Source organism: Pholis gunnellus, assembly GCF_910591455.1.
Source record: "Pholis gunnellus genome assembly, chromosome: 13".
Taxonomy (NCBI): Eukaryota; Metazoa; Chordata; class Actinopteri; order Perciformes; family Pholidae; genus Pholis; species Pholis gunnellus.
Genome location: NC_136540.1, coordinates 20,897,702 through 20,920,215, shown reverse-complemented (window position 1 = coordinate 20,920,215; position 22,514 = coordinate 20,897,702). Strand labels below are relative to the sequence as shown.

The 22,514-nt window shown below is 39.5% G+C and overlaps 1 protein-coding gene across 1 annotated transcript in view; it reads left to right on the top strand.

Annotated features, from left to right (window-relative positions):
- The window catches only part of opcml (opioid binding protein/cell adhesion molecule-like), a gene marked incomplete at both ends in the record, with an annotated part of 172,163 nt that overhangs the window by 78,383 nt on the left and 71,266 nt on the right, over positions 1-22,514 (top strand). Inside the window, one exon of the mRNA XM_079172030.1 lies at positions 3,239-3,474. Within this exon, the coding sequence (XP_079028156.1) occupies positions 3,239-3,474 (236 nt within the window). The remainder of the gene's footprint in view (positions 1-3,238; positions 3,475-22,514) is intronic.

Genomic DNA, 22,514 nt, shown 5'->3' with positions numbered 1-22,514 from the left:
TTTTTCTCTTCAGCTTCATGGTATGTTGGTTCTTAACAGTTCCTGTCTGGTCACCTGTCCTCCTCCTTTCATACGTAGCTTTCTTTACTGTCTCTGGTTGCTGATAGTGAGTCTTCTTCCATTTATAGCCCCATTCCTTCAAATCTCACACCATCATTTCATTATTTATTTTTATTTATTTGTTTATTTTGCAGGGACAATGCACACCAATCAACAGTCAAACTGTAAGTGAGCCAGAGAGGCTAGTTTTCATCTCCTGTCCCCGGCCAGATGTTTGAAGGCAGCCTAAAGTTACAAAGTTTCAAATTAAAATGGAATTAAAATTCATAGATAAACAGACAGTAACGTATAGACAAAACCAATACACATACAAGCAAAATAAAAGTGTACATAAGACACTAGAGCAGAGCAGACAACAGGCTGCAGCATGCGTCAGGCAGAACAAACCTACAAGCACACATATAACACTGAGGCACATCAAATACAATGTCCCTGCATTCAGCACCACACACACACACTACACACATTAGTTTGTGCAAACTAATTCCAACTTTATAACGATTTTTCATAATCAAGAAAAGAAAGAAAAGAGTTGGCACAGAAAGATGACTTTCCATTCTTTCATTGATGCTTCACATGTCCTGCCAAATCCTGGTTTTATAGTATGAATACCCCAGTGCATTCTGAGCCTAGTTTGGTTTTTATCTATATTTTACATTCTCCTGTTCCCCTGCAGAAAAAACATTAACTTGAATTTGGACTAATACAGGTAATGTTGAATGAATCAGATCAGAAGTATTAATGTGGTAACTGAGGTGTACAGTGGGCATACAGAAATCATTTTAGGCCCACCCAAATAGCACAACAGCCATGATTCCATAAACTTATTTGGATACACATTTTGAAGTAAGGCATAAGTAACACTGTATGAAATTCGATAAAACTTCCTCAATTGATCAAAACGTTTTTCTGGAGGTGATTTTTACCTCTTTGTTAAAAAAAAGTAAGTAAAAAGTAAGTTATGATGTCGCAAACTCACATGACTGATTAGCTGTTTCCCCTGTAAGCATTTTCCTGGTTATCTATTTATATTGTCTTCGACTCTGGACAGCATGAAACATGGCCAATACTAACAAGGGGAATTACATTTGGCCCAACTGAATGAAATTCCTGAAGTACCCTCTCTATTTTTCTCTCGTAGATGGTTCGGTGGTCAAGTCGACTTTTCCGGTCCGCAACTTATCTTCTCCTGATCTGTTCACTGGTGGATTCCAGCCATACATAGTCTTGACCGCCATTTTCTGCCGAAACTGCGCTTTTTGTAGCAGTCTATTTGCTCCAACCAAGTTGATGGAAACACACCTATATTGCGTTTCTTTTCCCAAAGTTTGCTTCAACTTTGCTTGACAATTGAATGGAAACATGACCAATGACCAATTCATATACGTACAATAGTTAGAAAATGCAATAATACTCAAGCTCTACCTAACATATCCTGTAATCTCCTCCCCATAACTCCTCTGGAAGTAGTTAAGTAATTGGTGATACAAAGATTGTTTGGAACATTGTGAGTAGAGGCGAGTGGGGCAAAGCTGCTGTTATTAATCATTATTCTAATGTCATGTTAGTGGTTGGATAGAATAGTCTTGAAATAGTGTTTGAAATGCATTTGACTGCAGAAGCTGATATGAGGGGATCGCCGCACGCTCACAATATCAAGTGCCCGAAATCATGTATATGCATGTCCAAGGCCTTTGGCAATACAAGTGGATAGCAAACATTTGATGCCAAATGGAGCTGATTGCCTGATGCCCCACTGCAATTTGACTTTGATAGATACTGTTGTTGTCATTTGCTTGTAGTTGGCAACGGTTAGTATTTATTTTACAGACGGTAGTAACTGTGGTCACCATGAATGATGTGGATTATCTCCTACAGCGTGTGAAAATCTGAATTTGCGATCAAACATCTTAGTGCCCACCAGCCCTGGGATATTGTTATAAACTACACCACTTGTAAAAAAAAAAAAGAACCCCAGATTTAACATGGAGTGGTTCTCGAGGAAAAGTGTCTAACTGCAGAGGGGACGGTACCTGCTCAAGAACAGGAGCATTTTTCCAGGAGGATTAGCAAACATGAAAGCAGCATGACGACGTGGTACGATTGGGCAAACATAGCTAACCAACCCGTCAGCACATACAAACTGTGAATTGAGCAGTAGGCTATGTGCTCAGCTGGATTATCACCTGTTCAACTGTGTGGAAAATGTAAAATAGTGCATTATGTCAAATTGTAAAAATCTGTGAAGTAAATCGGTGTGTAGTGGTTGTCCTCCCGCCAATCTTCCACCTAAAAATGTCACTGAAGTGTTAAAATACTGTTTGCTAATTCAGCAGGTGTGAGTATGATGAGTTTGTGACATGCACGTGTGCCGTTGTGTGTCCTTTTGATGGAACATAAAGCACAGGAGCACGTCATGGTGCAATGGCTTTTTATTTTTTGACTTGTTTTAACCGCTTAATCTTTTTGGGATCAGAGATGGAAGGAAATGTCAGCGTGCACATTATGTGTCAGCTGGATTACTGGTACTGTGTGTCACATTCTGATGTTAAGTTATGTGCAGTGCTTGTACATGCATTAGTCATGAAAGAGAGCTTTCATGTCTGATGTGATCTAAAGGAAGAGGCATGTGTCATAAACAAGTCAGTGATGAAATTGTATGATTACAACTTTTCAAGGCTTTCCTCCCCACCACCATTTGGTTTTATTTTTAAATTGCTACATGACCTCCATGTTCTTCTAGAGTATTCCATTAAAATGTAATGTCTCACTTCTAAAACTCACTTTTACATTTAAACTGCAAAAAAAGAGAAGAAAACTCAACATTTCAAGGCAACAAACTTCTAAAAAATGTGATATTCAAAATAAGGTTTGGCAATCTAACCAAATTTCTTAAAGCAGCTATAACCAATATTTGTATAACGATGAATTAACAGAATGTGAAAAGGGTCTCTGGTAGTGATGAACCTACAGAGAATGTTCTGCTGAATATGCAGCTCTTCTTGGCTTTACTGGGCTTTATAATGAGCTCCGGCTCACTGTTTAGCTGTCCGGATGCATACTTTAATGTTTTGGTTCATTGTCAATGCTAGGGTTATTTTTGACATAGCTAAAAGCATTGTGCTGAAAGCCTAAATCTCCAACGTGTTTTTGTATTCTCTGTCTTTGTTCCTACCAGATGCAACGTGGACAGCAAAGTATCGCGAGTGGCGTGGCTCAATCGCACCACCATCCTCTTTGCAGGAAATGAGAAGTGGTCTCTGGACCCCCGCGTCATCCTGATGGAAAACACAGTAGTCACAGAGTACAGCATCAAGATCCAAAATGTTGACGTCCACGACGAAGGGCCCTACGTCTGCTCTATCCTCACAAACAAGAAGCCAAAGTCCACAAAAGTGCATCTCATCGTTCAAGGTAAGTTCCTGTCAGTGGGACTCTATTAATAACCAAAGATGTCAAACAAGATCAGTGCTGGAACAGTGTTGTGTGGGTTTTTCTTTTTTGCGGTGTGGGTATTCAATATATAGATGACTGATGATCTGACTTCAGTCATTTTTATTGCAGCTAAATGGGATTCTTAACCAAGCGGACAGACTGACCAAAATAAAAGCCTGTCAAATGTTGCAACATGCACCTGACAAACTGAACTGTTCGTATTACAGTCTACATAGCCCAACTTAACTGAATGAAAACACCGTACTATTACAGGTATTTTGAACAATGTAACTTGTAAAATGTATGCAGCCACTTCAGCAACTGGGGAATTTGACAGTAAATGAAATTGAAATAAAATAAAATAAAACATGTACTCTGGGACTAAAAAAGTTGACATTTGGACAGTGAAGGAATGATGGCATTCTTGCTCAGAAAGAGGAGCCAATCAACATGCTACGAGGTCAAAATTCTCTTTTGTGCTGTGTCGATGTCTCCAGCTGAGGAGAAAATTCTTTCTGCTGAGACGCTAGTAGCTGGAATGCAAAGGTATCTTTTGGCCAGCTTGGCCAGGAAAGGACCGACTTGCTCATGTGTTTTTCACCAGCTCAGTGGGTCTTCTGTGAGTGCCAGTGGTATATTTTCACCTCCTCCTCACCGTAAGTCTGGCCAAGCATGTCTGCTAGCCAACATGACTTCCTCATCTTGGCGGGTGTGATGGGGGGGTCTGGGATGTAGCCAGGTTCCTCCTGATGTTCCTGGGTTTCTGGCTTGGAGATGGTGTGCTGCATCACTTCTTCCTGTAGAATACAAACACACACTATAAGAGAGAGAGAGAGAGGGAGGGAGAGAGAGAGGGGGGGGGATATGTTAAATATATATTTAATTAGGTATGCAGCAAATATGTTGTTTCTCTTTGGTAAAGGACGACAGCGGTGGAAGATATTGTACTTAAATGAACGTAGCGATATCACAGTGTAGAATGAAAGTCCTGTATTCAAAACGTTACTTGCGTAAATTAAAAAAAGTACTGGCATCAAAATATACTTACCAAAGTATCAATGGTAAAAGTTTATCATGCAGAACGACCCATTTCAGAGTCATCTGGACTTGAGTGATGTAATGTGTTGATTTGTATGTTGTGTTGATAATCTCGATTTGCAAAGTAAACGTACAACACTTTCCTCCGACATGTAGTAGACAAGTAAAGTACACTTCATGTACCTCAACATTGTCCTTGAGTACTTTAAATGTACTTTCGTTACCACTATGACTACACTATTAATATTAATTTTTAAGTGGGTTAATTAAAATACATTACACCATTAATATTAAAATGCTTGTTTACCTGAAGGGTCACAGCCTCAGCAGCCCCTGTCTCTCCTCTGGGGAGGGGAACGGCAGGGTATAAGACCTGGGTTCCATGATCTTCTCTACTGGTATATCTCTTCTGAAGATCTTGATTGAGGCTTCATTTTCGTCTCTGACCAACGCTGTCCTGTGTCGAGTACAACAGACGAAGTGACGAAGTGGGCCTCTTTTCCTCAGACATTCAACTGGACATCGACTTCAAGGCCTGGACAATATCTTCGCCGTACCTGATGTCCATCTCATTCAAATCTCACTTCCGGAGAAAACTGCGCTCCACGAATGCGTTCCGTCTTGTGCTGACATCTATCTTGAGCTTGTAGCTCGGGATTTTCTCCAAAGAGTGGATTGTCACCATGCTTTTGTTGTTGCAGATTCAACGCTTGTTGTGAAGCTAGATTGATTATTGTCTTAGCTTGCTCAGAATCGGAAGGATGCTTTTTCAAGCTAAGTTCGCCAGTTTATTTTCGGTTGAGCCGATTTAACGTTGGTCTGGCCATCAATGGTTAACACTATTTCTGGATGTTGGCGTATGAGGTGAACCCTCCCATTCGTAGCATTCCCAGAGTATTTTATTTTCATACGACACTCCTTGCAAATCACAGGTGTCACATTCATGTCCTTCTTCCCTTTCTTCCCTTCTGAACGGCACATTTTAGATTTCTTTCTCCAATGACTCCGCTTTATTTAAACCAACGTCTTGCCAATCCCGCTGGCTTTAACTATACGACATCAGAAAAAAACTCATTTTGTATAGTTTATATAATAAGAGATGGATACTTGTCGGCCTTGCATCGATACAAATATCGTGACACAAAGCCGTATGGTCTTTGGTGCTCTTTATCACCACCCATTATGCCTGAAAATAAACCTCTTCACTTAAATCTACTTCCCTAGTCTGTGTCTGCATTTGGGTCTATAACTAAAGGCCATGACACCCACCTCTAAAGCCCCTATAGTTGTTCTTCTCTGGATTTGACCAGCTCAGCTCCAGTCAAATGAACTAGGGAATCCTCCCTCCTTCGGTTTTAGGATTTTCGGATTGTGAGTAGATGGATTTCAATGGGCATTCGAGCTGACGATGAAACTGGATTCAATCTCGATTTAATTTCAGATTGCTGATAGATATTGATTAAGGGCAGAGTATGTTGAAATATGTCCTGGCTAAGTTTCATTACAAAGTTCATCTAAACCATCTGTTGGCATTGAGACTTTTGTTTTCTTTAATGATTAAATCAATTTCCTTCACTGCGAGTTTCCACAAACAATTAGCACCAGCGCCATGAGTCTGCATTAGAGTGACATATAATTAAAAAAGAGATGAAGTAGCTGTATCGGATACCTCATGTAGAATCACAAAGAGAATACGCTGCATCAAGGACAGACTTTCTTTGAGGATCCGTTCAGATTTTTCTTTTGACATTGAGAACTGGTGCATTTTATAAAAAATAATTGACATGATCTTCACAAAAAAAAAACAGTTCAACTTGATGGTATTCTCTTTCATGCAGTCATAATTAACATTGAGTATTTTTCACACTGTATAATTCATGATGATATCTCATTAACTCTTAATTGACGCTGAGAAGCATCAGGCCATGGTTTTAATCAAAGACTAGACAAAGCATATTCTCGCACAGACAAGGAGACACGTCTTCAATTATACTTTCCCATGGATTTCTATCCGTTCCTTTTCCCTGACCTTGAATTACCCAACCATCTGGATGCTGCAAGCTCATACTTGAAACTAAAGAGCAGCCACGAGATCCACAGAATGGGCGAAGCTGGGTGCTGATACACCAATAAAATACTGGTGATTTGTGGGTTTTTAAGCGCTTTGAGTGGTCGAAGACTAGAAAAGTGCAATACAAGTACAGTCAATTTACCAATTACCATGATAATCCTAGTTGTTACAGCAAAGGAGGGATGCACCTGAGAGCAACAGTATCTATCAGTGGTACAGACCACACACCGACTCCTGCCACAGTCCTCCATGTTAAGGAGGGATGCAGATATCAAGAAATGTGCTGTATTTAATCAATTACCGTCTGCGTAAAAATGAATTGTTGAATAATACCTTAATTCCTCCTCAACAGTGTTCTTTAAACTAGTGCTGTGAACACATAATCCAAAGGAATTACGCATTATGAGAGGCTAATACTGTTAACAATAACCACTCACGCCCCCACGCAACAACTAGAAACTGTACAGCACCCTGGCCTCTCTCTCTCTCTCTCCAACCCAACACACACGCACACTTGTGTATCGACGTACAACTTTTCGTTTCATGCACAGAAGGTCTATCACAATTCGGTTACAGTGAACAGACTGGAGATAGAAACATATTCTATCTACCTTCAGAGAGAACGGACCACTGAGTTAGGCTCTCAGACTTGATGTGTACTGAGTCTGTACTCTTAACCAAGTGTAACCGTGATGTTGAAGCAGAAAAGAAAATCCCTTTGCTTTTCAGGCAGTACGGGGTAAATAGGTTTTCTAAGCTACACAACATTTGCAATAGAGCCACCCAGGCCTTACCAGAAACAACAAGGCCTCAAGCTTTTAAAAGATATGTTTTGTGCTAATTGTAAGTGAGAAATAATTTGTGTTTTCGAGAGAGCCCTACAAATGTAATACTACTATGGCTACTTTGCTAGCCTCTGCAATGTCTCTACATTCCAATTCCAGAGGTAAAGTGTATTTACATCAAAGAATGGAGTAGAAAGAATAACAGTCTTTAGAAAGTTCATAATGCTTGCTTTCAGTCATCTGACTCACAGTGTCTTTTTTATCCGTGGAGGACATTGAATGAAGTGATCTAGTATTACTAGTTTCATGGGTAAGGCCTTGACAGTTACTCTTTCTGTCTGTTATGTTTAATAGAAGAGAACATTATTAACCCAGATTGACATCCATACTTACCAAGGCCATGTAGTTATGCCTGGTTGATGCAGAAAACATCAACATGTCAAGGAGTTTGCCCTACCTCAATGAGAATAGTGTATATATATATATATATATATATATATATAGGTGTTGCTTATACAAATGGAAATTCAGCTGTAAAATCGGTTTCTCAGCTCTCTCATGATTAGAATCACCTTTGGATGGGGTTTGGGATCGAGTGTCCTCGGGCAGAAAAAAGACTATTTTTACAATGCAAGTGAAGACTTTGTCACTGATCTTCCTATATATTCTTGTAACACTTGTTTTTCTGACATTTCATGGTGGAGAGGGGAGGATGGGTGAAGTCGGAAAGGCCTTGTGTAATAATTCTTTCATACTGGTGTTTGTGCTGTATTTCTGTATGGCCTCTGTAATGCATAATGGTAGTTGCCATGGCAGTAGTGAAGAAGACTTTGATATATTTAAGAAGGCAGCTCTGCTGTTTATTTGGATAGAGAGAAAGACATGGTCCAGTGTTTCTCCCACTCTGGCACTGGTTTAGGACCACACAGTGGTGCAATGCTGCTTTGGCCTGATTACACACATGCCAGAACACAACATGGATACAGAGTCAACATACAATCGTTGCCACTTGGTAAAAAGTTCTGTGTTGTGAGAACAATCCGTTAGGAGGGGCACTGATTCATGTCAAACCCTGGAGTGACAAATGAATGACTAGTACATACTGCCACCTTTATGGCAAAGACAGATCAGGAAGTCCCTGGGGGATGTTAGTGGTGCCTTTGGCCCCCACAGGCGCTCTCCTCTCTAATACCTCAGAAATGGAGATGGTGTTGAACCGGCACACAGAGAAGGACTTCAGAGGCTAACATCAATCAGCTCAGTGACCTTGTCAGCTGATACCCTCAGGAATATAGGGCACCTGCCTCCATGGTGACTGCACACAGGGAGTGGACTGACTGCAGTTAAGCCAAACTACAAGAACGGGTAATGCATAGTGTATGTATCTAAGGACTGGAAGTGGCAGAGATGCCGCCAAGGACTCTGAATCGACATCAAGTTACACTGTGATAACAACTTTAAGGACTTTGGTTCTGTTTCTTTAATGAGCCAAGAGCCTAGCTGTTTCCCTCCTATTGACTACTCCTGAAAAACCACAGCAACAGCTTAGTGTTCAGTGGAACTGCATCTTGAGTTTTGACTCTTAGAAATAATGTTGAAACTGCTAGTCCTGCTTTGGTCTATAAAGCGGTTGACAAAGTATGTTTTCCTCATTTTTTAAGGAAAAAACAACACTTCCTCTTCATCTAACAAATGAAAAGTTGAATACATAAGCAATAGAATGCATTATTTAAAAAGTCAATACGCTGAGTGGCTTCTCATAAATGGTCTCGTGTGGCCGGTAACTTATGGTCTAATTCAACGTGTCATTATCCCTTCTGGACGGCAAAACGTAACACACAAAGGTGAAAATATATTTGATAAAAGGATTTTGTGTCTACTATTGTCTGTAATTATTATAGTAATACACATAACTATACAATGTAGTTTTCTTTTAAAATTCTACTGCAAACTTACATCACTTTGATACATAACATCTGGTTCTTAATTCCATTGTGGAGGGCGACAAAAAGTTATAATATTTTAATTGTGAACAACAATGCCATCTACCGTTGCTGTCAGTACTCCCTGTTGATCTCCCAATGTTACCCTCCATACTAAATTGATATCCGGTTTGCTCTCTGCCATCTGCCTGATTCCATGAATGCAGCATTACACAGGGACTCACATGCACCAACATGCACTAAAAGCATGTCGGGCCTGGCTATGAAAGTATAGCACAGAGCTCTGATTCCAACACACAAAGGGAGAGAGTTACTTCATTCTCTGCTCAGGTAGATATTAGCCCTCTATATCTTAACAATAGTTGTTTGCTGCTATATTAATGCTCTGAATATTGAACTATAGAACTTTTAAATACCTACAGTGAATCGGGTAAGGTGGTAGTGATCAAATATTCTAGCATACAACAAAGGCTGAACTGTAGTAAGTAAATATTGCAATTCTTTGTAACGTACGTTTATCTTCATAGCTGACACCGGTGGTGTCTGCTCTGTGTCGCTGTCTCACCCAGCGGGCTGTAATGCTTTTCATGACGAGAAGCAGAGTAGGCCACTAGAGGAGGAGCCAGCATTTTGCCTTCAGTTGTAGATCCTTCAGTATGAAACCAGCTGATACTGTTAAAGACAGATGCCAGACTCAGGGCTTGGCAATATTGCATCATAGCACAAAAAAGTCTGTACCTGTGTCCAACATCTTACAGTCTAATCCAGGGGTCAATAAGAGGCGGACCGTGGTCTGGATCGCGCCAGACGCCGTTGTAGCTGGACCCTGGACCTAAAACTGATAATTGAGATAAAGTAGAGATAAAAACGACACCATAGAACAGGGGTCTGCAACCTTTACCACCCAAAGAGCCGTTTTGCCCTATTTTTCACCAAATAAAATGTGTCTGGAGCCGCAGAAGCTATTTGATATCACAGCTTATACAGTTTGGTATATAGTTATATTATATATAGAAAAACTATAGTTTGTTGTATTTGTCAAATTATAGAACAAGAATAAAGACAATTCTTGACATTTTATTGCTACCTGTTTTGGATTTATCTATTGATAGTGTAGCCGAGGGTTAATGATAATAATAAAATAATAAACACGGGGCTCCGTAATCTGCGCCAACACGGCAGCAACTTTATTCACTTCTCCCACACTTCACCAGAACCTATTTTTCGCTTTCCGTCTCATCCTCCACAATAAAAGCCCCAAACACATACACAGGAACACTGCTTCCTAGAGAGCTCTTAACGTGCTCAACATAATAGCTTACAATAGTTTACCGAGGGTGGAGGTCTGCAAATCATATATGATTAGCCACCTGCAGGGAAAGGTGCTTGACAGTGACGTAATAGGATGTGGCGCCCATTTTAGTTGACAAACTATTAAAACATTTTTTATTTTTGGCCAGCGACGTTATCAGGGAGCCACAACAGAGGGGCTGAAGAGCCGCATGCGGCTCCGGAGCCGCGGGTTGCCGACCCCTGCCATAGACAAATGAACACAGTAGTAACGCTACTGCAGGTTTAAAAACACAAAAGCACTTCACTTACCAAAGCTGCTGTTCACCTAAAGACAAAGTCCATCCTCCTTTCTTTAATCTCACGGTTGTTCAGTACATCCGTGCGTTTTAGTTCCAGTAAGAAGTCCTTCTCATGAATGTCAGTGATGACAGTCGAGCCTCCCCAGTTGTATTTCTTGAATATGTTTTAATGCGTTTGAGGCTGAAAATGTCCGCTCGTATTCAAACTTTAATCGAAAAACCCTGGTCTAATCACATCCAGGTCAGTTAGTGTGGAGATGTTTAGGTCCTCACCAAATATTTTGCATCTCCTTGTGATGGAGATGCAACCTGTAAAAGGATAAGGATGTTTATTGTCATCGTAAAAACATACAACGAAATTAAGTTGCTGACTCATCAGTCAGTACAGCAGCAACAAGGTAAAAAATGTAAAACACATTAAGACAAAACTTTTCTGAAAGTTGTTTGAATAAATGAGAAAATGTAGGTTTACTTTTGCTTCATTTCCAGGTATGTTGTTGTGTTTCCAGGATGTACCAGAGATGTCTGGGCATTGTGGGCAGTCCTCCACATACGTACGCAAGCTTCAAAATGCTGCATACCCGGAGGCTGTACTGTGGTAAATGCAATAATAGTCGTACAAGCTGCTGTGGAAAATGTGTATGCTCCAAAATATACATGTCATCTGTGATGTTGATGTGCAGACAAGGGTTGTTATTGTTCAACCTCCCATCATTTTGCACCAGTTGAGTCTAAATATACTGAATTATGCAACACAGAGTTGCATAACAAAATGCAGTTGTAGCACATTAGCAATGCAACAAAAACATGACAAACAGCAAAATAAAAGAAAAATAGTCGTGCATTTCATTCAGTTCATTTTTAGAATTTGCATCAAACGGAATGTAAACAGCAGCAACAAAAACAACTCTCTGGGCAGATAACATGGCCGACATCTTAACATTTAACATTGTACATCAGGGAAACACTGTCCATCAACTTTGACTATGTCTGAGCACCAAGCATCATTATGTAAACAATCTCTTGTCATGGTATTCAATTGAATTATGAGACCCTTATTAATTAAGAAGCATCCCGTCATGTGCGGAGTTATTGTCCAGACAATTGAATCTGTTTGGGCTGTTTTCTTTTACAAAGCAAGAATTATCGTCTGGAAAAATGTGGATTGTGTGGCGATTGCTTTAGCCCCGTTTGAATCAGTAGGGAACAGCTAAACTCTGCGAGGAGAGTTCGTAGCTTGTTTGCTGCTGTTGTTTTCCCGTTAAGCTAGTTTAGCGTAGCTTCCCAGAAGTGCGGCTGTTTTTTTGTTTTTTTTAAAGGGACAGTTCATCCTAAATTAAAAAATACATTAATCAATGTAGATTGTGTTGGTGTGAGTTGCCTAGTATTGGAGATATTGCCATAGTGCCCAAAGCGACAACAAATACATTTGAGAAACTCAACAGCAATGTCTCTTTCCAAAAATAATGACCCGGTTGGCCAAGAGGATCCACAGACCTTTTTCTGAGCAGCTTCATGTAGTTTCTACATGAAACTATTCACAAGACAACTATAGGCAACTCAACAAAATACTCTAGTTTGATGAATAGCTGTACAGTAAAGAGGAAAAATATGGGTTTTTGATTTGGGGCTGAACTGTCATATGCTTGTTTATCACAAAAGACTCCATCAGGAGATACTGTGGTGAGATGTCATAGTCAGATTAGATGCATGTCAGGTGATCAAACATGTCAACGTGTTGGGGTGTAACATAAGTATTGGTGTTGTCATGTTGTTTGACAAACTGAAAGCTTTGATGCCACATAAATCTGACTAACAAGGACAAAAAGTGCTGTACAACTGGGACAACGGGGGAAAATGCGTTTGATGAGAAATGTACTTCAGTGTGTTCCTGGATGCATTGAAAGAAATGTGGATATTCCCATATGGTGTGTTTGTCAATCTGTGATCTATAGTTATACTTTAAAATGCCATCCAGAAACCAATCATAGCTTGTAACCAGTGACAGGTAAAAGTAATATCAGGTTGGTTTTACAAGAACAGTGAATCATTTGAATCTCACGCAGCTTGACTTATATTGGCCCAGTCAGCCTACAAATTAAATGAGGAGCAATGTAATATGAATGTTCGCTTTAGAAATGGAAAGAGGCAGAGTATCCACTATCGAGAGAGAATGTTACTCTTCCCTTCCAGCTCACAGTCTCCTCCACTCTGCATCCTTGTTTGCTGCCTTTTCATGTCTGCAGTCATTTTTTCCCACAACCGATTTTAAAGTTTGGGCCAAATTAAAATGCAAGGCATCCTGCAGTGCACCAAGAGGCTATCTTGCAGAGCACTTTGAATATATTCTGCAGTTTCTTCAAGCAGGTGGAGGCATGGTGCAGCAACAACAATTCCATCAAAAACGTTTTGTTTTCAATCTTTATTCTGTCTTAACCACACCCTTGACATTTGCATCTGCAGTCGGTATGGACAATTGTTGTGACACAATTGAAGTATGTGCTGATGGTTGTATATTTTTGAGAAACAAAGTTTGAGAAAAGTGTATTCCTGATCCGACCTTGTGCACCTTCAATATACAATATCTGCAGCCTGCAGAAGGGCTGTATCTGAAATGCCTTGGGCAACCACCTCATGTGCAGCAGATACAATAATTACACTGCATGGCTATATAAAATAATGGTACTTTTATAAAGTAAAGTAAGGACATTTTAGTGAGTATACCATGAAAACACTGGACCTCATGCAAGAACAGTTTGGTATTATCTTAACTTTCTACTAATTTCTTTCTTTTGAATTTCAGGGTCAAAATGGATAATGCCAACATAATTCTGTAGTGTAATTTATAAAGGACCACTCAAAAATTCAAAATACAAGAAAATTGGTGAATGCGTTAGTACGAGCCACTGAACAACAAATATGTTTGTACCAGTGTTTCTTTAATGAGGTCCGTAATTATGGTCATGTTTTCCAAGCTGATGCTTAAACCACACTGCTGAAGAAATTGTGCTTTTGCACTAACTTCAACCAATTGCCTTTCTTGCCTTTCCAACAGCAAACAAAACATCAGTGAACCAAATGGAGATATCCACCTCCCTCCCAACTTTAAAGAATACAGGTTTCTCGGAACAGAAAAAAAGGTCGACAGGCTATTCCCCTTGTTAGATGTTTGATATCATCAGAGTGTAAGGTGATGCCCTTGTTTTGTTCACTTCCTGTTCATCTGAGCCTCCGAGCAAAAAGGGCACCAGAAAGACCTGCTCATAATCCCCCTTGAGGAGGATGTCACTGACAGGTCATAGATGAAGGAAGATCGGGATCATACAAACATCCAACCCAACAAGACTTTAAAAGAACCTCAGTGTATTCCCAAGATGTATACAAAGTATCAGGTTTAAGGGATGAGTTTGGATTCACTGATGAGTTGTTTGCTCTTCACAAAGGTCATGCAAATGATCCTCCATGTAATCCAAGCCCCCAATATTAAAAATGCATTTGTTTCAGGCTGTAATAGGAGCTTTACTCTTGGCATGCTAAGTACAACTTGAGGGCCCACAAATGGGATAAATCAATGGGATGGGAATAGGACATATCATATAATAATACTTTAACATTTTGAGCTAGCAAGACAGGCTGTACAGCCACATATTTACAGTCAATGTAATTTATATAATGAATCAACATCCTAAGTAGCCAGAAATAAGAATTTGTAAATGCCAGGGTCTTAATGCTAAGCCCTGGATGGATAGAAAGTGTCAGATTCTGGCCTGAACAAGCATTCTTCTCGATGGCCACTGGCAGACCTGAGGCAATAATGTGTGATGTGTCAAAACGGTCTAATGTGTCTCCCAGCCTCAATTTATGACTCCAATCAATTTCAAAATCACATCCTGTTAATGAAAACGAAGGATATTTGGGATGTGGCGCCACTTGTGCATGTACAGATATACAACCATGACTCTTTCAAACTGTAGATTTTTAGTGAATTGCTGTGAATAATGCTGTTTTTACAGTAACTTTGATTGAGACACTGTTGTCAAATGTGGTTTTGATACATTTGAATGCTGACAGGAAGTCCAAAAACTATTTCAATCTGGTAGACATTGTGGGTGGTGCATAACATGACTCCCATGATGCATTTTAAAGATACTTACAATGCGTTACAATCTGCTTTTAGCAATGAATAATTATAGTTATAAGCACTCATTAATCATAATACTTTCTAACAATAATCATAACACAATATAAAGCTTTTTATAATGCCATATATATATATAAATCTGTGAAAATTCATAATTGCTGATCAGGATCATGGTGTATTATAACTACCACAGTTGTAATAGATTAATATATTTTTACAATGTATTATAATCATTGTTAATAATGTGATTATAAGTTACTCCAATTGGTCATTGTTTGCTTTAAGTTAAAAAAAGACCTAAATTCATTTTCACGTTATATAAGGTAAACAATGACCACACAGTGATTGTAATGCATTATACAAATATAATGTATTACAACTATGGGAATAATAATACGCTATGACCCCTGCAAAAAAAGATACCAGCAATTCAGTATTATGATACTTTATGCTTTATAACATATTGTTCTTAAAACTTTCATTTACCAGTGCAATAAGCAGATTATAACACAGTATGTATGTTTATAATGCATTACAGACATGTGTGTCATAGAAAGAGTTACCCTGTAGTCCTTTGGTAAGATGTTAATGAGATCAGATACAGTATGTATGTATTACATTTGGTTTTAAATATACTTACTCAGGTAAAAAACGTTTCTGTGTTTTCCCTTGAATCTGGCTCACATCCTCTTTGCTGGGAAAGACAAGTTCCACCCTGTTTAATCTGATGATCTGGACCATGGTACTGCGTTTACTCGGAATCCACAGACACCTTTGTACTTGCCTTTGAGGATTTTAATCCTACAGCACTTTCTGTCTGATGTGGACTGTTGATATTTAATTGAGGAGACATTATGCATAACACTGATGTTATGTTTGGAGAGTTGGCTGTTCACACCTACAGTATGGTAATCCTGCAAGAAGTTTAAAAGGGGCAGCAGTTGCTCTATTCGTGAGGACTTAGCTTGGTAGGGTCGTTGGTTCAAGTCCCCTTATGGAACAAGTACAAAATGAGGAATGGCAGCTGGAGAAGTGCCAGTTTATAAGTTGCACTTGAGCAAGGAATCAAACCCCCAACTGCTTAGGGCGCCTGTCCATGGGCAGCACACTCGCTCTGACATCTATCCATGAATGCATGAAGGTCCTGTCTGTGAATGTGTGTGTATGTCGAGATCGTGTGTGTAATTGTCAAAAATAACACCAGAGTGAAAAAATATTACATTTTCCCTCGGCGATCAATTAAGTACATCTTGTTCTTCAAACAGTGATCACAATTGCATTTGATGTGATTTTAATGTAAGGTACACTAGTAGTTTATAAGCAATTGGGGGCCAATTATTCCCATAGGTATACCTCTCAGTAATATTTTTTTTCAGTAGAAACGGGCAAGTTCTTATTTCCACATCGAACACATGAGGTTTACTGAATTACCCACCGAAGGCTAAATGAACATGCTCTAGAAGTGATGTTGTTTTTCGATGAAAACTGCCAAAATCACGAAATTTCAGCCGAGCTGAAACAGCGGCTCCTGGCAGGACACACAGCCTTGAGACTCTGCTTTGATCGGCACAAACATGACAGTGAGGCGGCTTTGCCAGTTTTAAATAAATGATTGCTGGATATCTCTGTTTCATTCCCAGTCTCTTGACATCGTAAAGTTCCACTCAGGTTAGCTGTTAAATACGGTTTGGGACTTGCAATTCTCTCAAATGGGGCTGCAACAATTATTTTTATTATCAGAGAATCATTTTTTAATTAATCAATCTATTAGTCTATACAGTGTCAGAAATCAGTAGAAAATGCCAATCACAATTTCCCAAAGCTGACATTAGTCAAGGTGGCATATTCAAATTGCTAGTTTTGTCCAACCAACAGGTCAAAACGTAATGATATATGTAGTTTAATATCATAGACGTCTTAGAGAACAAGCAAATATTCACATTTGTGAAGTTGGAAGAGGGTGTTGAAATAAACTCAATTGATTATCATAAAACTGCCTTTAGTAGCTGTTTCAATCATAAAACTCAACTGCCATACATTTGGGACAGGCTTTGAATTTGTTTAGCAACTTTTGCTCAGTAAAGATGAGCAATACCATAAAAAAATGTTTATTTGAACAAGTATGAAAATGACTTGTATAAAAAGGATCTAATAAATCATTCATTTGATCTAGCTCTGAGACAGTTAACGAAGCTCGTTTCATTACACCCCTCTCTTTATCCTCTTATAACCCACTTGCCCGTCAGCGACGAGCCAACAAGGTAACGGACCCATATTGTGCAGACAGAAAGCAATGGACTTCACATGACAATATTGTTTCTCCTTTGACCGGTGGACCCTTTCAGACAAAAGGAATATGAATAATCAAGGAATGGTCACATATTCAGACTTCATCACCACTTCATAGGTAGGGAATAGTTTGAAGCTTTAATGCTTTATTCATAATGTTGACATTGAAATTATTATTATTATTAATAACTTACCAAAACATACAGTGCAATAGTCCACCTTCTCTCTCACACACACACAGCCTAGTTTTCTTCAGTCCAAAAGTCAAAATGTATGAAAAAAGATTGATATATTCACTTCCAAAATACACAACATGTTTTAATCCAACAAAATATTGTTTCAATCCCTTATTGCAGGCTTATTGCTTACATCAATTTCACAGTGGTCAAAATACTGTTTGCTATGCAGCTTGCGGTACACAAAGCGAGGCACCTGTACTAACGAGACGGTCAAGCAGCAATCTTAACAGCACCATCATTTACATCTAATAACAATAACAAACAAATCACATTTTCCATTTATTTTTAGGGTGACGACATTATCGAATTTTAGGACAGACATTCAAAGCTTCATTCAAAACCTAAATAGACGTTTTCAATGTAACAACTTGAAAATTGGTACATTTTTGGTATTTTTGGTATTTACTCTGCCGGTAATTCTGAATTTGGTTTGAGAATTTGGTTCATGCTCATGGTTTCTGTAAAACAAACTGAACAAGTCAATTGGGGAGAATCTAACCAGTCTAATTGGCTCTCAGCTGTTAATTGAGTTTTACGATAACTGATTCTCAAAATAGTTGGAGATTGATTTTCAACTAATTGATTAATTAAATGATGGTTTCAGCACTAGTCTGATATATAGCAGCTGCAGCTCCCACTGCTACGTAACAAGAGCAATTCGTGAAGTTATGGGGTCCATGTTGCTGATGAACTCTCATTAGCCAGTTTAAAAGGCCCATGTGTCCAAACAGGAAGCATTTTAGACACATTTCAGTCATTTGTCACACACACTTCTGTCTCCCTCTATTGTATTCAATATGGCTGTCTACAGAGACTAAATAACAGCTTGTGTTTAGGCACATAACTGCAAACCAAAGTGTCTTTTTAGGGTTTAGTTTTACATGTAGAATACAATGATGTGACTACTGGGACTTGAGCACTACTGAAACACTTTACAGCAACTGTACACCACAATCTGGAAATTTCCATCCACAGACAGCATGGATGATGAAGTTGACAGTTAGGGTTAGTGACTTGGGCAACCACTTCTTAGAAGTCAGTACAACATGTACAATAATCATGGCACAGTGGCCAAGAGATGTAAGGACATGTTAAAGCTCTGCACACATTGTTCCTTCTATTGGCTCTAATTTTCCAAGAACCAAAGACTGTATAGAGTATAACAACCTTCAGCCAAATACCTTTCTTAACTCTCTAATGACTAGAAGTAAACGTCAGTGTCCCACATTTACTTCCAACTTATACTATATAGTTTCACATTTTAGGAAATTCAATTATTTTCTTTGTTGCAGAGATGAGATGATTGATGCCACTTTTATTAGACATGTCTAATGTTCTGCAATGATCTTCTCTTGAAATAATATTCCTGCCTATCAAATGACAGAAATGTGATAACCTGCTGAAGTCATCTGTTTGGGTAAATGCTTTGGAAGATATTCATTATCATAGCATTAAGGAAGCCCCCCAAAATAGAGTTTGTACAGGAAATTGCAGTTTCACACCGACAACAGAAAGATTCGCCAGCTTGCGCGATGTGCCAAATTGGACCAGATAACTTCTCAGAGGTAGATCAACAACAAAACCTGATCAGTGCATGTCCTTATACTTAAGGTTCAGTTAAATAAGGGAGCTTCACTGCTTGCCATGTTCTCTTCAAAAGATAGACGTGGGTTGAGCCCCTGCAATGGACTGGCTTCCTGTCCAGAGGGGTGTATGGCTAAGCCGCTTCTCGCCTAAAAAACAGTAGATAATCTCCTTAGCGATGGGTCGCATCAGCTCAAACAGAGCTTACTTTTAAGACTACATAGACTGACTACCCAAAAGATGAGTGTATCATTGTGCAGCTCTGACGCTCTAATAAAACCATCTCAGTAAAATCAGGTGGAGTGATTAGAAAGCTTACATATCCAAAAATTAGGCCTCAGGGTAATACAAACCGCAGGATGGGATGTAAAAATATCTCAGCAAGTCATTAATGATACAAACAATGGTGTGGCATATAAAACATCAAATAATGTATCTGAATGAAAGCCAGGGAGGCTGGTTCAACATCTCTGCATGTGCTCATCATGTTAACAAAATGGGGAAATGAAAACAGTGCAAATGGCCAATGAGCCCGGTAGGTGAGAAATTGAAAGTGAAATCCGAACAAGTCCCAGGAAAGAAGGAGCACTTTTTAAATGTGTTACACAAGCAAGGCTTAAAGGCCTTATTCTCCAATTTCAGTTATCCTAATGTTGTGGAATATTTCAAATGCCTCATTACTTGCATTTTGCAAGAAAGGGAGAGGCCTCTCTCTACTCTGTAATGAGCTCCGAAGCTTATTAGACCAGCGTGCATTGAACTGAAAGGACCGATGCTTTCCCTTTCTTCTTCTCTTTATGGCAGAGAAAGGCTCGATCCTCGATCAGAAAAACACAGAGCCACATCATTACACTTGACGAAGCTAAAGAGGATAATCCTGTAGTCCGTCTCGGGTATTTTATAATTGAATTGAATTACCCTTGCCTTCCAACATATCAGGCTGCACTGGCATTCTGTTCAGGAGATGCCATATATTGTCAAAGTTTCTCTCAAATGGATGCCCTAAAACGGACATATGAATCAAAGGGTTCCCCGTCAGAACAAATGTGTGCCGGCCATGCGAAGGCTCTCCGCGGCCTGGACCCATGTTGGCAATGTGTTGCAGCGCTGTTGATAAGGCTAAACCGATTAACACGGTCTCCATTCACCACCTCCTTCAGCCTAACTTGCAGTGGAAGCCATATACAGTGTTAGTTTTATAAAAAGTACCAGAACTCTTTTCACCGTTGGAAACTTCTAGATAAAGAAATCATAATCATTTGTTGATTTTTTCATTATATAAAAAGGATGACACATTCCTCAAGCAAGCAGCCTGTTTCTTTGAGCACTCTGTCCAGCTGTATCAACAGTTCATCCTGTGAAGGATTCCAGACATTAGGACACTAAATGCGCATTAAACTGTACAACCACTATACTGTACGTGGCATGCATTATACTTCACATTGCAAGCCCTCAATTAGTAGATGTCGATTGTGTGTGTTTAGAGGTCTTTCTTCTGAGTTTTTTTCTTTTGGATAAGGATCAGGGTCCCAAGATGTCCCATGAAATACACCTCCAACTGGAGCTGCTCTTGCAAAACACTAGCCAACTATTTCAAGACGGACAATACTCTGATTTACACATGAAGCAAATGGGTTGGTAATAGACCCCACTCCAGTTTTTTTTTAAAGAAACTTGATGACAATACTCAAAATCTGTCAAAATGGAATAAGGTTAACTTCATTCATGATCAGTATATGACCATATCAATAACGGTCTTAGTATGTCAAGCGTACACTACATTTTAGGTTAACCTCAGACTTCAGACTCAGTCTGCATCTGTGACTGAGTGAGTGTGCACCTCTATGTCTGCCGATGGCTAATTTTGCATCCTGTTGCAGCAAAATATTTTGGGTTTAACTGCATGCTCAAGGACCTCTCATGTTTGTGGTGACTCACGCTTTCTCAGACCCTTTTCTAGCCTTATACTGCCATTGACTGCCTGCTTGGTCCCCATTCACTACGTTTAACCGGCCAGCCGTTAGTGATAACACAGCTGAGTGCCTCTATGACCCCGAGCTGCTGCTCTTCGGGGGGCGGAAACAGTTTGCACACTGTTATTGTTTTGGACTGTGTGTTTGGCTTACAGCTAACGGAACTACCAATACACACACTGCTAAGAATGTGACGGCCGCACACGAATGATCTGCGGTCAAATTCAGCATAGCTTTGTGTTTGGTGTGAACACAGCATAAGAGATAGCGCCAGACTTTACTCTATTGTTCAGCTTGTGGAAAATAATAGTTCCATTTTATTTTTCAAATTTAAATTGATCTCTTCAATATTATTTTAGAAGTATGTCAATCTCATTTACTGAGGCATTTCCTTGAAGTTGTTACTGTTTGAGGTCTGTATGTTAGAACACAAACACAAGTCCAAGGACTCCCAGGATCTGTAGCAGCGGTACACATCAGTCCACTCACAGTCATGTTCCACCAAGATAACTTCACACATTACGTAACATGTAGTCATTGTCACAGGTTTGGCTTTTGTTGTCACTGTACTCAACTGCTTTGGGGATGCTTAGCTAAACTACATATGCACAGGTAGGCTAATACTGTATTAAGCTGGCTGATTTATTTCCTATTCCAGTATGTCATTAGATATATTATTTGGTTTGATGGTACAATGAAGAGAGGTACTGTTTATTCTCTGGTCCATTCTGTCAACCTACTGCGGATGGGGCCCTCCCATGAATGTAATGAATAAATTACATGTAAATCAATCAATAGCTAATATTAGCACCACTTATTCCATAATTGTCTGTCCTACAGTGCACAGAAAGCTTGTCCAGGTATTGCTTTTTAATGACACATATCCAAAACCTTCCTGTTTGTTATAAAAGTGGAGGCACAAGTCAGAAGTTGGCACCAAAACTTTTGGGTTTATAAAAAGTTCATGTAATAGCGAAATTCAGGTGACATGCCATCTAAAGACATGTTTCAGTTTCTCCTCAAAATCACCAATGCACAGCATGCATCTGCATTGTTCTAACCTGTTCTAACCAAGCTGCATGTTCTACCCAACTAATCAAATGGAAGGATTAACCAACTGGTCTATTACTGGGAACTCCCCCTAGGGAAATTTAGTGGCGCTCACGAGGCTGCCCACTGTCAAATATTACAAGTGTTTAAGCCTTGCAGAGATTGATACAAAGGAAACCTCCCTGGTGTGTCTCAGTGTGGTAAATGCAAAGCTACCGTCGCATTTCCCGTGAAAGTAGCAGTTGACAGTGCTAAGCCTGATGACACACTTTTCCCTACAGCTAAAGCATCAAAAGGTTCTGAGCCCAACAAAG